We start from the raw sequence: 16,586 nt of genomic DNA on the forward strand, positions 1-16,586 counted from the left end.
ATAACAAGCAGTCATGTAAAAAGTTCTGCATATATCTAATTTTAGAAAATCAAACAATTTAAAGTATAACTAGGGAACTCACACTGGCAGGCATTGCATAGGGGATCTGCCTCAATTTAATTAAACATATATTGAGGCTCTACTATCTTACATTAAAAATGAATATTTTCGTAGATTGAGTTTTCTAAAATTGAGCACATATATAATTTGACATTAGTTTCAAAATGATTTTTGGTTATTAAAACTCCAAATAATGGAACCAGATGTGAACTACAGCTGTAAAATGAAACCCGAGTCACACTTCACATGAATAGTTACTTACCGATAGGTGAGCTAATAACCACAGGAAGCAGGCAGCCAACAAGATGAAAACAGTATATGATGAACTTGCTTTTAACTTACGAACTATCTCGCATATACAAAAAGTAGAGACAAATAAAACAAACCCCTCAGCTTTAAAAAGATAATTTTACAAGTAAAATGAAACTTCTTGGCCCTTCTTGTTAGATCTCATTCCCTCTCCTTCATCCAAGAGATGACTCCAAACCTGAACTTGGGCTTGCCCATGAACCTGCATTGAAAAATGTTTTTAGTATATACTTACACTCCCATAAGTACTCTATATTAGGTCATTTCCCTTGTTTTAGTAACTTTTATATAAATGGTGTCTTCATATATGTTTTCTGCAACATTTCAATTTTCTTTTAACTCAGCTTACCTTTGAAGTGTACCCAGATAAGTAAGTCTCTTTAATTCATTTACAATTATCCTGCTGTAGTCTGTTACACATTCATTTCTAATTTTCTGTGTACTTTTCTACTGCATGACATGATCATTTATTTTTTAAAAAAATATTTTATTTATTTATTTGACAGACAGAGATCACAAGTAGGCAGAGAGGCAGGCAGAGAGGCAGGCAGAGAGAGAGGGGAAGCAGGCTCTCTGCCAGACATAGAGCCCGATGTGGGGCTCAATCCCAGGACCCTGAAACCATGACTGGAACCAAAGGCAGAGGCCTAACTCACTGAGCCACCCAGGTGCCCCACGATTTATTTTATCTAGTCTCCATCTGAGGGATATTAGATAGGTTTGGTTTTTTGTGTTTTGGGGGGTTTGTTTTTTGCTATTGTAATCAAATGCATCAGTGAAGATTTTTGCACAAGTTTCCTTGGGCACGTGGGCAAAGCTTCTGTGGGGGATATACCACAAACATTTCAAATATGAGAGAATGAGAAAAGGTGCTGTGCTTCAAAGGTGCAGGCTTCCTGGTCCACTGTTTTCTCCCCCAGTCCACAGCTACGGGCTTGTCCAATCCTGTGCACACAGATAATATTAAATTATTAAAATTTATATTTCCATAGACTGAAGTTAGCCTTGATGACATTATATATATTTCTCCTAGGTTTCCTGGCTTTATGGACACCTTGTGCATTCCAAGATCCCTTAGCAAACAATGAAGTATCCGGTCTCAAGCTAAATGAAAGCCGAAGGACTCTGGGGCGGACTCACACACTTGTAACATCCTGGAGTCACAGTTTCAAGCCTGCACTGTGAAAATACAACAACGCAAGCCTCTGCGCTGAAGGGCGGCATTAAGAGCCAAATGAGCAGCGCGCCAGCCAGTGCCCAAGGAGTTCTGGGAGCTCGACGCTCTGTCATTTGAATTAAGATGGAGAGATCCCTATGATGCGCGGAAGGAGACGGAAGCTCAATGCAGGCTAGAGGCAGAAACCAAGTTTCTAGTCCTCTCCAGAAATATGCCATTTCCCCCCTGCATTTCAATGACGGAGAACAAGTCAGCTGGGGTGGGGAATGTGTAAAGCGCCCACACGGGAAGTGAACCGAGACTAGGGCGTGTACACCTCTGAATAGCCGGCAGGTGGTCAATTTCTAAAGCAATTTCTTGGAGATTGATACGGAGAAAGATATGGGAAGCTCGAGGGTTTTATTACCCATCACTTAGCTGCTGCCACTGGCTCTTATTCTCTTGCTGCCTGCTTCCCTCCCCTCTTTTTGCTTCCCTTCTTCTTCCCCTTTCGGATTGCGTCCTGTCATTCTGTTATAATTAAAATAGAGAACATTGCAGGTGTCTGCTGTAAAGCATTTGCAGATACTGTATATTACATGAAAAAATAAGCAGCTGCAAATTGTGTAATTTGGTTTAAAAAAAAAAAAACAACCTGAAAGACATTTCTGAAAATAAACACATCTTTCATCCTGGTAGGTTTGAATTTTCTTTTTGTTTGTACTTCAGCACCTTTGCTCACCGTTCCCTCACTGCCTTGGACAGAAAGTTTCAGCGTTAACTAGCGAGTGTTCTTATTTTAGAAGAGAGGGGGAAATTTTTGGAATCATGGCTTAAAATTGGGGCAAATGTGTCTGCAGGGTGTGATGAATTCTAGGCAGTGTTTCTCTCAGTCAAAACAATGCCTAAGGGGCGCCTGGGTGGCTCAGTGGGTTAGAGTCTCTGCTTTTGGCTCGGGTCATGATCCCAGGGTTCTGGGATCGAGCCCCGCATTGGGCTCTCTGCTCAGCGGGGAGCCTGCTTCCTCCTCTCTCTCTCTCTGCCTGCCTCTCCGCCTACTTGTGATTTCTGTCAAATAAATGAATAAAATCTTAAAAAAAAAAATGCCTAAGAATAACAGCACCTGAAAGTGACCAAAAGTGGAGAAGAAGTAAAAATGTGCTGTAATATTATCTGCGATAGTTGGAAGGGATCTCCTATCCCCAGAGGAAAAAGTACGCTGGCATGGATAACAGTGGACACTGCACCCCCAGTATTGCTGCCCTGTTTTCTTGGGGGCATCCACTCAGGTCTGCAAGTCATTTAAAAAAATCTGCTCCTACAGCAGACACTAGGTGTTCCAATTTTAGCTTGAGGCTCAGCTATGTCTTCCTTTTCCTTGACTTTCAAATTTCCCAGAGCAGTGGGGTGGGTGCAACAGCTGGGGAAACCAAGGTAGCAATGAAGAATTCAAATTCTCCATTCAGACAGAACTAGATTTAAATCTTGGTTCTACCTCTAACTGCGATTATTGGGCAAATTATTTAATTGCTTTATGCTTTTGTTTCCATATCAGTAACATGGGGTCAGTCATTCTATGTGGATCATGGTCTTAATTCTTGTGAGGACAGAAGGAGACGATGCATGTGAGATATATAATAATATAGTGTCTGGCATGGTAAATGCTCCAGAAGGGTAAGGCAGTAATGGTATTGGTAGTGATGGTGGATGTGGTGGTGATACCTTCCTTTCCCTCCTTTTATACCCCCAGAGTGCCATCTTGCCTGGTCACATCCATCCATCCATCCATCCATCCATCCATCCAAGAAGTGTTACAGATCTCTACTATGTGCCAGGCATTATTCTAGAGTTCTATAAAACAGTACATACCTTTATATCCACTAATATTTAAATAAAGAAAAAATAAAAAGCACCCTGTTAGTAAAAACCTACTAATGGAAGGCATGCATATATACTCCTTGGAAATTAATATCAAGTTGACCTGAAAGGCTTTTGTTACCAGCGATGCTATGTTTCTACACCAATATTAAATGCGTAGGTAATTTGCTGTACTTTTTTGCCCCTGGTGGCTAAACTTTCCATAAGTTAAACATTCCCCATGAGAAACATAAAACCCTTGAAAGCATTTTCTCTCCCACAAATTTATAAACTCCATTCTCTGGCCAAAGGATCCGGAAGCCCTCACTGTGTAAGAGCCGTCACTATCCTAATGGCTTCTCTGCAAGACCCAAACTTCATTTCAGATGAAGGTATAGTCATCAGGCAATTTCTTTTTCTGAATTCAATGGAAAATATTTTGTTCTTTTCTCTTTCTCTTTCACTGCAGCATAGTTTCCTACTGGAGGCCACTAGCAGGGTCCTCCCAGTGACAGCTATCACAGTTCTTCAGTTGTTTCATATTCCCTGGGGGCAAAGTTAGGCCCAGCTGAGAACCACAGTTTTAATCCAATCTCGTTCCATGGACACATCTAAAGACAACGTACATGTGAGCTATATAAACATGGGAATAGTTGCACGGGACACACACACATTTCTATGAATAGTTCTGTAGGACAGTTTTAATAAGCTGCAGCATTGTCATTTAATTCAGATACAATTTAAGACATCACTCAAAACTGTAATTTTTGAGGAAGTTTAGCTTATGTAAGAAACCATTTTATTTTGCTTGTTATAAGAAGACCAAAAAGTATTCAAACCAAGAAAAACATTATCAGTTAAATCCTTTACAAGGTTAGTTCTGTAAAGAACATTGGGGAATGATGGACACCATCCAGTTGAAGAGCCTTCCTCCTGATATAATACAACCATTCGCGAGGTCAAAAAGTCTCTCAAGATTGAATATAGATGGCAGCGAGATATCGAATGGGACCTGAGAAAAAGCAGAAAGTGTTCATGAAATGCATCGTTTTAAACTGTTGGCTGAAGTAAAGTTCTCAAACATATAAATACCAATTCCATACAATGGTTTTATATGAAAGATATTTAACTCTTGCCTCAGGCAAAATACAAAGTTTCATATCTCTGCGTGGCTGAAATGTCACACTTGTCATTCTAGATCCTATTAAGATTCATAGATTAGCCTATAATACAGCAGATATTTTAGAAATACAGACTATCTGCATCTCTATAATCACTGTATATGATTCTAATGGCAGGACTTTGGCCCTATGCCTAACAAAATGCTTTCTTCCGTAACAGGCTGCCCAGTTGATAGATGTCCCTGTCTTTGAGCTTCAGTCTTGCCACAGTGAAGCAAGTTCTGTTTGGTGCTTGCTCACTCTCTCTGAGAGAGGCACCGGATTACCATGCTGAGAACTAGTGCAGTCAAAGTCACTTGGACAGAAGGAAAGATGAAAAATAAGACTGCCTTTATGATCATAGCAATGGTTATTTCACTGAGAGAGAAGCAGGAAGGAGAGGTAATAAACAGGAAGGAACTTTCACGTTTCCTGGGGACCTACTTTATGCAGATCTAGATACTCTGGAAGATGAATGAGCAAATGTCACGTAGAATGACCACAACAGATTAGAGATGCTTGTGGGCCTAAATTCTGGTAAGAAATTAGAAGTTAAGTTTTATTAATTTCCTATCAAATTATTAAATGAAGCTTTTATTCTTAAGAAAACACAGGGAACCTAAACATGGAGGCTGGTTTTTATTTCTTTTTCTTCATTTCACTGGATTAAAATAGGACAAAAATATTCCAGTGCTTTCTATAACTTAACATAATAAATAAGTGGAAAAAACATGTACATGTTTATAATGTCCTCCTTTCTCACTCAATCCTGAAGTAGTATTACCAGTTTGAGGGGCATCTTTCCAAGACTTTTAAAATTCTCTCACAAATGTATATTCATATGGGTTCGTTCTTTCTTTCTTTTATGTTCTTTCTTTCTTTCTTTCTTTTATTTTTTTTTGTTGAAATAGGATAACTAGGTTTCCATTATTTGCCTTTTCAATTACCAATATGTAAGGAAAATCCCTCTTTAATCAATTCAGGGAGGCAGAATAACTACATGGAGTTTAAGAGTGTGTATTCTGGAGTGAGACTGTTTTGGTTCAAATTCAGACCTCACCACATACCAGCTAGGTGAGCTTGAGTAAAGTATTTGACCTGCTTGAATTTTAACCTCATCATCCATAAAATAGAAATAATATTGTATTATAATTGTTATTACAACATATTGTTGTTACAAGATGGAATGAGTTTATACATATAAAATACTCAGATTGGTGTCTCGCACACAATGAACACATAACAAAGGGTACGCATTACTGTCATCGTCAAAAATGGCTACATAACAATGCATGAGATGGCCGTGTCCTGTTGTTCAATCACTCCTCATAAAGGTTCTTTCTAGTTTTTGTACGTTTGTTTATTCATATACATCCTTGGGTGTAGATGCTTCTATTTCCGTACTGCTGATACCCCAAGATGGTTTGGTTTAGTCAAAGGGTGTTTACATTTTACATTTTAATGTTTCTTGCCAGATTACTTTCCAAATAAGTTATAGTAATTAACACTTCCACAGGAAATATATGGATGTATGGATAACCAGTTGACCCAGATCTATTTGTTGAAAAGACTTTCTTTCCTCACTGCACTGCAAAGTCCCCTCTGACATAAGCCATGGGACCGAATATGCATGGATCTCTTTCTGGACTGTATTTTGTTCCATCGGTCTATGTCTATACTTACTCCAATCCCACACTGCTATTACAGCTTTTTCATAAGACTAGATAACTAGAAGTGTTTAGCTTTGTTATTTTCTTGGATGATTTTGGCTATTCCAGGTCCTTTGCATTTCTGTGTAAATTTTCTGATATGACTGTAAATGATAGCTTTTCAAATCTGTCATTTATAATTTTTTCCTGCTGTATAGAAATAAAGTTTACTTTTACATTCATATGCATATAGCAACTTTGCTAAATTCACTTACTCATTCTAAGAGTGTATCTGAAGACTATTTTGGATTTTCTCTGTCTGTAAATAATAAGAATTTTATTCCTTCCTTTCTTCCTTTACTTCACTGGCTGAAAATCCCCATGCAGTATTAATTAGAAATGATGACTGGATGTCATAAACATATGATTAATTGACTTTTCAACTCATGGAAAAGGGAAAGGTTTATTTTAAAAATGGCTTCGTAAAAGTGTCTACTACTGGGAGCCTGAGTGGCTCAGTGGGTTAAAGCCTCTGCCTTCGGGTCGTGTCATGATCCCAAGGTCCTGGGATCAAGCCCTGCATCGGGCTCTCTGCTCAGTGGAGAGCCTGCTTCCCCCTCTTTATCTCTCTGCCTGTCTCTCTGCCTACTTATAATCTCTGTCTGTCAAATAAATAAATAAAATCTTAAAAAAAAAAAGTGTCTACTACTAAAATTCATTCTTTTCTTTTTTTTTTACTTACATCCTCTACTATTTTTGTTAAATTTATTCCTAAGCATTTTATAGTTCTGTTAGTTTGAATGTTTTAAAGTTTTAAAATTTCTATTTAAAATGATTATCCCTGGGACACCTGTCTGGCTCACTTAGTAAAGCATATTGAGTCTTGATCTCACGGTTGTGAGTTTGAGCCCCATGCTGGGTACAGGGATTACTTAAAAATAAAATATTTTTTTAAAAAATGGTTTTTCTTAGTAGAAAGAAAGTTATTAATTTTTATATCCGCCACTTTATCAGAGTCTCTTAATCTAGTCATTTTTAAAATGCTTACACTTTGGTTTTGCAGTTGTATCATTTACAAATAATATAATTTTGTTATTTCTTAGTATTTATGTTACTGATTTTATTCTTTTGCCTCACTGCAATAGCTAAAAATTTCAAAGTAATATTGATTCCTAGAAGTGTTACAGAGTCCTGTTACTGCTAAAACTTCTACTTAAATTAGGAATAGAAGGTAACCACCTAAACATGTTCCAGGTAATTTATGGAATTTTATTTTATTAAACAGTAAAGTTAAAAAGCCACTGTCATCAAAAACATGGAGTCCAGTTTTTAAAAGTGTTAAGTTGGGTGAAAATGTGAAATTTATTTCACACCCAAAGTGTATCAGTGCTATAAACATTATGAGAATCTGAATGAGCTTCAGGAAGTCAGAGCTATATCTTTTTCCCCAGAGAGTTCAAGATTTACAAATTAGAATTTATAAGATTTCAAATAAAATGATAGAGTTAAAAGGTAAAGTATTTCTTTAGACTTGTTTCTTGATTTGTATCTGCTCAATCTTGATACCTAGACATTTAAAGTAAGCCCACATTGGGACGCCTGGGGAGTTCAGTTGGTTGAGCAACTGCCTTTGGCTCAGGTCATAATCCCAGCGGCCTTGGATCAAGTCCCTCGTGGGGCTCCTTGCTTGGCGGGGAGCCTGCTTCTGCCTCTGCCTGCCGCCCTGTCTGCCTATGCTTGCTCGCTCTCTTTCCCTCCCTCTCTCTGACAAATAAATAAAAAAAATCTTTAAAGTAATCCCGCATAATGTTTTATAATGTGAATACATCCATGAACTTCAGAGAATTTTGCTTAAAGATTGATTTATTTATTTGAGGAGACTCCCTGTTGAGTGGAGCCTGACCTGGGGCTCAATCTCTGGACCCTGAGATCATGACCTGAGCCAAAGTCAAGAGTTAGTTGCTTAATCCACTGGGCCACCCAAGCACCCCAGAGGCTCAGAGACTTTCAGTGACTTACCCAAACTCTCTCAGCTAGTACATATCAGAGCCAGGACCTTTACTCCTGGCTCCTCAGAACACGTTCCTAACCACTCTGCGTACGGCCTCCCCCTGCTGCCCAGCAGTCCTCTGAGCTCCCCTGCAACCATGTACAGCCATCCTGGCAAGCCCCTGCTCTCTGCAGCCTCTCCTCCCTCTCCCACCTGACTCCTGTCTTTTGCTCCCTCACACAGGCTCTATGGCACTCTGGACCCTCTTCCCATTTTGATATTTGGAAATTTTATGGGCTTCCATATGGAATTTCTCAAGTGAAGTTAAACTTAGGTGAAATTACTGAATTTCTTGTTTTCTTTTCTTTTCTTTTTTCTTTTTTCTTTTTTGCCATTCAATAGAGAAAGGATTGGCAATCCTATAATCATGGGGGAGTCTTTTATGTCTTTTGTAAGTAGCTTTGAGTCTGAATTGTCCTGGATAAGTTACCAAGGAGTCCTGGCTCCTTTTCGTGGCTCAAGAAAGGCTCTGTGGAGAGAAAGGAAGGAAACAGCCTGGCAGGTAAGCAGACTGAATTAATTCAAGTAGGTTATGTTTTAAGGGGCAGTATTAGAGAAGTGGAGATAGTTCTGCTTGGAAAGAATAGAAGTTGGAAATAAGAGGAAAGGAAAAAAGATAATCAAGTTGGGGTGCATCGAAGGGGTTCACTGCCAGGACTTGAGTTTGTCTGGGGGAGTTCTGAACGTCACTGGAGAGTTAAAGGTTATTTGCCAATGCTATATTTTATATGAGTTTCTGCATGAAAACTAGATTCTGTCATAATGAAAGATTTTATTACTTCTGTTCTTTTGCTCCAATAACTTTCCTTGACTAAAAGAGAAATTATATAGTCTTCAAAGTATCTATGGTTTTTCTCAATCCAGTGAGTATTTATTGAGCACCTACATTGAGGAATTTTCTTGCTTCTCTCTCAGCACAGTGTCAGTTGCCTTGTTGATTCCACGTGTTAATGACCCAGAAGAAAGGGAGGGAGAATGCTGAACTCCCACTACTCCATCACGTCTGCCTCCTCTTGTAATTGGTAAGTGGGTTTTCAGAAACTATGGGCTTTGTGATATGGATGGATTTAACTTTGCCTCCTTTCAAGAACTTTCAAACACAGAGAACAAGATCCATGGGGGGGAAAAAGGTTTAAAAGCCTCAAAGTAGGAAAACAAATGCTGTTTTTATCCAGCATTCTCACATGTAAGTTTCTGTACCATGTTATAGTTCTATCTTAACACATCCCCTGAGTCTTCGAAGTTAATAATTTATTGTTTTTTTTCAGACAGGAAAAACATGCATTCCAAAGTAGGAAGGATAATATGATACTAGTTTACTAAAGAATCAATATTATGAATGACTGGTGACCCCGCGGTTGGAGTTCTAGATGAGAGGGAACTAGAGAGATTTGGCTTCACTGTACTTCATATAATCAAGAGAATCCCACCACCAACAGTAATAGATATTATCTCCCCAATCTAACAGATACAGCACCCAACTCTTAAGAAGATGAGAAGGGCTCGTATACAACTCTGCCAGACCACAGGAAATTTCACACTTTGCTGAGAACACAATTATCTTTTCCAGTACTTTAATCTTGTGTTAATAAAACTTTAAATATGACAGAAAAAGGGTTTTTTTTTTTTAACATAATACGAGGTCAAAAGGTCATCCTGGTAAGATGGTAGAAATCTTTTAAAATTAAATTTTAAAGAAATAACATTATTATAAAGACATCTTGCAGAGAACAAGAAAATTAGAAATTAAAGATGGGATATGGGAGAGAAAGCATTTGTACTGAGAATTGGTTCAAATAGCATACGATCTAAAAATAGGATTGATTCTTCCTAAATCATCATCATCACCGCTGCTATGGTCACTGTGTGACCACCGAGCCTTGGCTGTGTATGGCATTTCCTTGAGCTCTGGAACAGAGTTCCTTTTAATAAAGGACAATTCTTGTGCAGGCCCATTGTCCCACATGCGCGGGAAACTGAGTGTTTCAGTCAGGCCAGAAACAGTTAAGCAACATTTAGGGGCCCTGTCTCTCTTCTTATATCTAAGTAGATGCCAAAAATGTTTTGAATAATGGCCTCTATGTTGGACTACATAGAGAGTGCCTCTCTAAGGAAAGATATATTGAGGGGGAATACATCCACCGGGTGTACGTTGAAAAATCAATTTTAGGATATGCTCATAGTTTACACTGTGGTATAATAAAAAACAAGTAATTGGTCTTTGCCCCAGATTCTGGCATAAAGCTCATAAAACTGCTGGAAATTTTCCTTTGTGTGGTAATACAATAACTATGGAAGGGAAGGGGTCTGGTAACTTTAGGATGGAGATGATCACCGGGAAAACCAACCATGTGATTGGAGGGTTGGAATTTTCAGCCCCAGGCCCTGATCTCTGGGAAAAGGAGCAGGGCTGGAGATTGAATTTGATCACAGAAGCCAACCATTTAATCAATCGGGGCCATGTAATAAAATCTTCACAGAAACCCCATAACCACAGGTTTCAAGGAACTCCTTGGTTGGTGAACACACTGATGTGCTGAGAGGGTGGGGAGCCCCGAGAGGGCATGGGAGCTCTGCCCCTTTCCACCTCCCATATCTTGCCCTTATCCATCTCTTCTATTTGTTCCTCAGTTGTATCCTTTATAATAAACTAATAATTGCAATCAAAGTGCTTTCCTGAGTTCTGTGACTCATTCTAGTGAATTATCGAATGGGAGGGGATGTCAAGGGAACTCTCAGATTTGTAGTCTGCGGAGCACAAGTGTGGATAGCCTGGGCACTTCATTGGTAGCTGGCATTGGAAGTGGGGGCAGCCTTGGGTTAAGCCTTTCATCTGTGGAGTCTAGGCTAACTCTGGGTAGTAGTGTTAGAACTGAATTGAATGCTTAGACGCCCAGCTGGTGTCAGCAAATTGCAGAATCTGTTGGTAACGGGGGAAAAAACACCTAACAGTCCTATCTGGTATGTAAATTAGGGAGGTGCTCAGCTAGTGAGTGTCTCTGGGCCTTTGGGGCCTCCTACACCCCCTCCTCTTTGCAGCTATTCCAGCTCCCTTCACGCCCCTTCCCAGGCCAAGCCGAGCCACTCCTCGGTGAAAAGTGATGGAGCTGGCGGTGATATCTCCATTACGGGTATATGCTTTTTATTGGGAACTATTTAAGAAAACAATCCTGGAAGGTCAAAAGAGATTCTTAAGAAAAAAGCAAAAGTTTAGGCTGTACTTATCAGGCTTGTTCTAACTGCTCAAGAGTCTAAGGCCCAGAGAAAAGAGTCTTTGAAATGTGACACCCTATTGTGCAGGAAGAGAGCTGCTCTCTCCCTCTCTCTCCAGGAAGGTGTTTTTCACCATATAGAGAACTAATATAGGGTCTCAAACAGGGCAAATTCCCTTTAAAATACCAAAAGCTCTAATCAGAACAGGAAGGATGAGTTATGCAACCAACAATGAAGTGCTTGGGGCATAAAGGCTAGATGCAAGTTCATGGCCAGTGGTTCAGTGCTTATCATCAGGGCTTTGGGGGAAGAGGGAAAGTTTCTTGGAGAGAGGATTTAATGGAAATATGCCTGTATTCAGTGTGTTACAAAACTAATGCCTGTTTCTCATTCTCGGTGGAAATGTAAGAGTATAAATTCTGATATGGTACTTATGGGTGATTATATCACTTTACATCATTGTCTTTATTTTTGGAAGATAGTTTTAAAGCTTTACTGAGTCCTTGCTTTTCCTACTCTGAAAATATACATTTTCTAAGAAAAGAAGTCTGAATTTGTTGAGGTTTACAAATGAGCTAGAGTCTGTTTTACACTTTATTTTATCAGTAAATTAACTGTTAAATGGAGGTCAAGAGAAAATGGGATTGAGCTATGCGGTCACATTGTAGAGTGCAGTTTCAGTCACGATTGGGTGACATGTGTATGATGTTTTCCCCTTACTTCTCTATTGGAAAATAAACTTCAAGCCAGAGTATTCTTCCTAGTTCCTTTGGAACTCTTCTAATACCAAAAATAAGGATAATTGAGGACTCACGTATTCATCACTAGTCAGGGATTTTATTTTTATTTTTTTAACTCAGTGCTGAGGTTCAGACTCCTGAGAGACAGACTCTGAGATGGAACCCAGCTTCCAGGAAGATCATTAGGAAATACTCTTGGGATCAACACCCATGGGGAAGGGAAAGACAGCAGATTGAGCAGAGAAAGAAGATGGGCTCCAATGCAGTCACAGGGAAGGGCTCAGCCAACACCATGGGGGTTCTGAAGCTGGGATGTCCCTTCAGAGCTGTGGGAGGTGGGTTGGGTCTTTGCACCCCATATCAACCAGTAATCAGATGCTGACCTCCCCCAAGGAAGAGGCCAGCTCCTTTCACCACGCACGATTCCTGGACAGGGCTGAGAACTGAGGGCTATTAGCATATTTCCCAGAGCTGGGAAAATGAGCTCTTCATTCCTGAAGGGGAGATCTTCAGGGAAGATCTTCAGGGAAGGGCCAAGACAGGCACAAATATTTAATTCAGTGATTAACTATAGAACCATTAAACAACTAACAATATGGCAAAAATCATACTAGTATATAACTGATACAACCCAAAGGGAGATTTGAAGTAATAGCTATGTAAGAATTCATATATCGGATTTCCAGATGTGCTTTTCTGGGTCATGGTAAAACAAGCTTAATACATTTCCAGTATAACTCCTATTAATCACTTTATTTGATTACAAGGAACAGTCCCCCTTTTGAAATATGAGGAGAAGAATCAGGAAATCAAGAGTAGGAAGAAGATTCAGAAAAACTTCTTCCCTCAAATAATACCTTCCCATAATCTTAAATATAAAGGCATTCAATAATTTCACCTAAGCTTAACTTTACTTGAGAAATTCCAAACAGAAGCCCTAGAACCTTCCATAAAAGTTCCAAAGCTGGAAAATGGTCCAGAGTGCCACAGAGAGAATAGGAGACTGCAGTCAGGTGGGAGAGGGAGAAGAGGCTGCAGGGAGCAGGGGCTTTCCAGGGTGGCCGCCCCTGGTTGGGGGACGGAGCTCAGAAGACAGTTGGGCAGCAGGGGAGAGGCCATACAGCAGAGTGGTTAGGAACGTGTTCTGAGGAGCCAGTCTGCCCGGATGTAGATATTCTAACACTAACTAGCTGAGGGAACCTGGGCAAGTCACTTAAATTTTTCACATGTTATATACGGATAATAAGAGTATCTACCTTGGGATGCCTGGGTGGCTCAGTCAGTTAAGTGACTGCCTTCGGCTCAGGTCATGGTCCCAGGGTCCTGGGATTGAGCCCTTCATTGGGCTCCCTGCTCAGCAGGAAGCCTTCTTCTCCCTCTCCCACTCCCCCTGCTTGTGTTCCCTCTCTTGCTGTCTGTCAAATAAATAAATAAAATATTAAATAATAATAATAATAATAATAGTATCTATCATAACTAGAAACGGAATCCAAGGTCACATGCTGACCTTTACAATGTTTGCACAAATTCACGTCTGACTGATGCTGTGACAAACTGATGACAAACCTAGTGACTTACAACAACATAATCTGTTCTCTTACAGTTCTGGAGGACAAAAAATCTGAATTTAGTTTCCCTGTACAAAAATCAAGGTGTCAGCAGGGCTGGCTCTTTCTGGGGGCTGTAAAGGGAGAATCTGTGTCTTTGCCCTTTGTAGCTTCTAGAGGCCAACTGTTTCCTTTGATTTGTAGCCCCTACGGCATTCACACCAGGTCTGCTTCCTTCATCACAAACTTCTTCTGTTGTTGTCAAATCTCCCTCTACCCCCCTTTTATAAGGATTCTCTGACTACATTTAGGGTCCACCTGGATAAGCCAGAATAATCTCCCCATCTCGATACTGTTAACTTAATCACATATGCAAAGCCCTTTTTGTCATACCAGGTAAGGTTCTAGGGATTAGGACGCAGGTATCTTTGGGGGGAGGGCCATGATTCAGCCTACTACATGGGCGATTAAATGATATGGTTTAGTTCATAAGAATATCATATTTATATCCTATCTGCTCAACAGAGTCTTGGTAGCTGGAGTTATTGCATTGTTTCTCTTTAAAAATTCATGGCATTATTTGCAACAACATGGATGGAGCTGGAAAGTATAATGCCAAGTGAGGTAAGTCAGTCAGAGAAAGACAGATGCCATACGATTTCACTCATATGTGGAATTTAAGAAACAAAACAAATGAATGAGAGAGAGAGAGAGAGAGAGAGAGAGAAACCAAGAAACAGACTCTTAACTATAGAGAACTGAGGGGATGCAGGGGGTGGTGGAGGGTGAAATAGGTGATGGAGAAGGGTACATTTATCATGATGAGCACGCATAATGTATAGAGTTCCTGAATTACCATACTGTACATCTGGAACTAATATAACACTGAATGTTCTCTATACAGGAATTAAAATTAAAAAAAAAAGGGACGCCTGGGTGGCTCAGTTGGTTAAGCAGCTGCCTTCGGCTCAGGTCATGATCCCAGGGTCCTGGGATCGAGTCCCACATCGGGCTCCTTGCTCGGCAGGGAGCCTGCTTCTCCCTCTGCCTCTGCCTGCCTCTTTGTCTGCCTGTGCTCGCTTGCTCTCTCTCCCTCTGTCTCTGACAAATAAATAAATAAAATCTTAAAAAAAAAATAAAAAAATATATATATATAACATTCACGGCATTCCTGCAAAATGCCTATTGTGCCAGAAGTTATTAGTGTTCACTAAAATACATATTTGTCCTTCTAAAATTCTCTGTGTGCCTGCATAGCAGGTTGAAGCCAATACCATATGAACAGAAATTATGATAGTCATTCCATGCTGGCTCTTGGAAATGGTTATCCTAATTTATTGCCTAAACTGGGACACTTTCTGAGAATAAAAGGAAAGTATATTAAGCATCTTTCCACATCAATAGGTATATGTTATGAGTGTTGCAGGCAAACTGAGGTGCATGGTGGCCCTACTTAAAAGCATCCAGTGAAGTCCTCTAGTTCTCCTCTCCTGCAGTGGTGACCTTGGAGGCCACGAGGTCCAGACAGCATGGCTAATAAGTAAAAGGAGAGTTGTTCCACCCTCACAGAACTTTGCGTAAGAAAGAAAAAAACCTTTATTGCCATGGAGATTTGGGGATTTTGGGCACAGCATAACCCAGCCCATCCTGTCTAGAACACGTATGTTCTGGCAAGTCTGGCAAGTTTGTCCTCTCCTTATCATATGGGGTGGAGGGAGGGAAGCAGCTGCCATCAGAGTAAGGGTTTAACTCCTCTTAAAGGTCAGGACTTTGAATCTCAGCAGCAAACTTAGAGGAAGAAATGCTGTAAGTGGGTACACTGAAGCTGCGCTCCCTCCTGAAGGGCTCTAACCAGTCTGCCTATGGGCTTTTGACCAGGGATGTAGAAATGAAAACCCCAGAGTTCAAACAATACTTGGCATTTCCTGATTTTTTTTTTTTTATAACAGGAATCACAGGGCTTATAGTCCAGCAAATAGATACAAAAGGCTCTTTTTGTTCTTAATTGTTCTCATTTTTTAGATTTTTTAAATTAATTTTTTTTATTATGTTACAATGAATCATGGAACACTACATCAGAAACTAATGATGTACTGTATGGTGAATAACATAACTTCGTGGGGTTTTTTTTGTTTTTTTTTGTTTTTTGTTTTTTTTTACTTGAGAGAGAGAAAAGGGTCAGAAAGAGAAGGGGAAGCAGGATCCCCACTGAGCAAGGAACCTGACCCCGGGCTCCATCCCAGGACCCCGGGATCAAGACCTGAGCCAAAGGCAGACACTTAACAGCTTAACCAACTGAGCCACCCAGGCGCCCCAGGAGGAGACTCTTTTTTTAGAACAAAGTCTCGACAAAGAACATGAACTGAAGTTCGAATTTTGTTCATGGGACTTTGTTGTTTAGAACCAAAGCCTGACAGGCTTTGTTCATAGCTTCCACTTGCAGCAGCAAACTGGAGGGCAGACCTCCCGTGCGGGGCCTGGAAAGAAAAACTGCTCACACTGACTTCTTTATTCTGCTCAGCGAACGCGGCAGCTGCCTGCAAACCACTCTCACAATATGGCCGACACGGCCCGGCAACGGCTGATCGAAAGTCTAACAAAGTTTGCAATTGACAAAGCAATTTCACATAAATCCTTTCACAGAACTCTTTTTAGAATTTCTAACTTAAGCAATCAACCTCGTGTGTCGATATTAATAAACGAGGACGCAGAGGAAGGGGGCAAGAGGAAAACAACAGGCAGGAGAAGGAGGAAGGCTGGAAGGAGGTGGAGTGGGAATTCACCACTGAGCTTCCCTGGACATCTGCAGGCGTTATGTCCCAGGTCCTGCATCAGGAACTTCCGG

At 40.3% G+C, this 16,586-nt stretch overlaps 1 protein-coding gene across 3 annotated transcripts in view; it reads right to left on the bottom strand.

Annotated features, from left to right (window-relative positions):
* Positions 1-1,004: 1,004 nt before the first annotated feature.
* The window catches only part of CFAP54 (cilia and flagella associated protein 54), a 325,575-nt gene continuing 309,993 nt past the window's right edge, over positions 1,005-16,586 (bottom strand). For 2 of the 3 annotated variants that reach the window (XM_032346702.1, XM_032346700.1), the window contains one exon: positions 4,168-4,394. In XM_032346702.1, coding sequence (XP_032202593.1) covers positions 4,257-4,394 — 138 coding nt within the window. In that variant the 3' untranslated portion in view covers positions 4,168-4,256. Of the gene's footprint in view, positions 1,315-4,167; positions 4,395-16,586 lie in introns of those variants that run through there. The other variant, XM_032346701.1, reaches the window with a different exon arrangement.

Source organism: Mustela erminea, chromosome 6, assembly GCF_009829155.1.
Source record: "Mustela erminea isolate mMusErm1 chromosome 6, mMusErm1.Pri, whole genome shotgun sequence".
NCBI classification, from domain to species: Eukaryota; Metazoa; Chordata; class Mammalia; order Carnivora; family Mustelidae; genus Mustela; species Mustela erminea.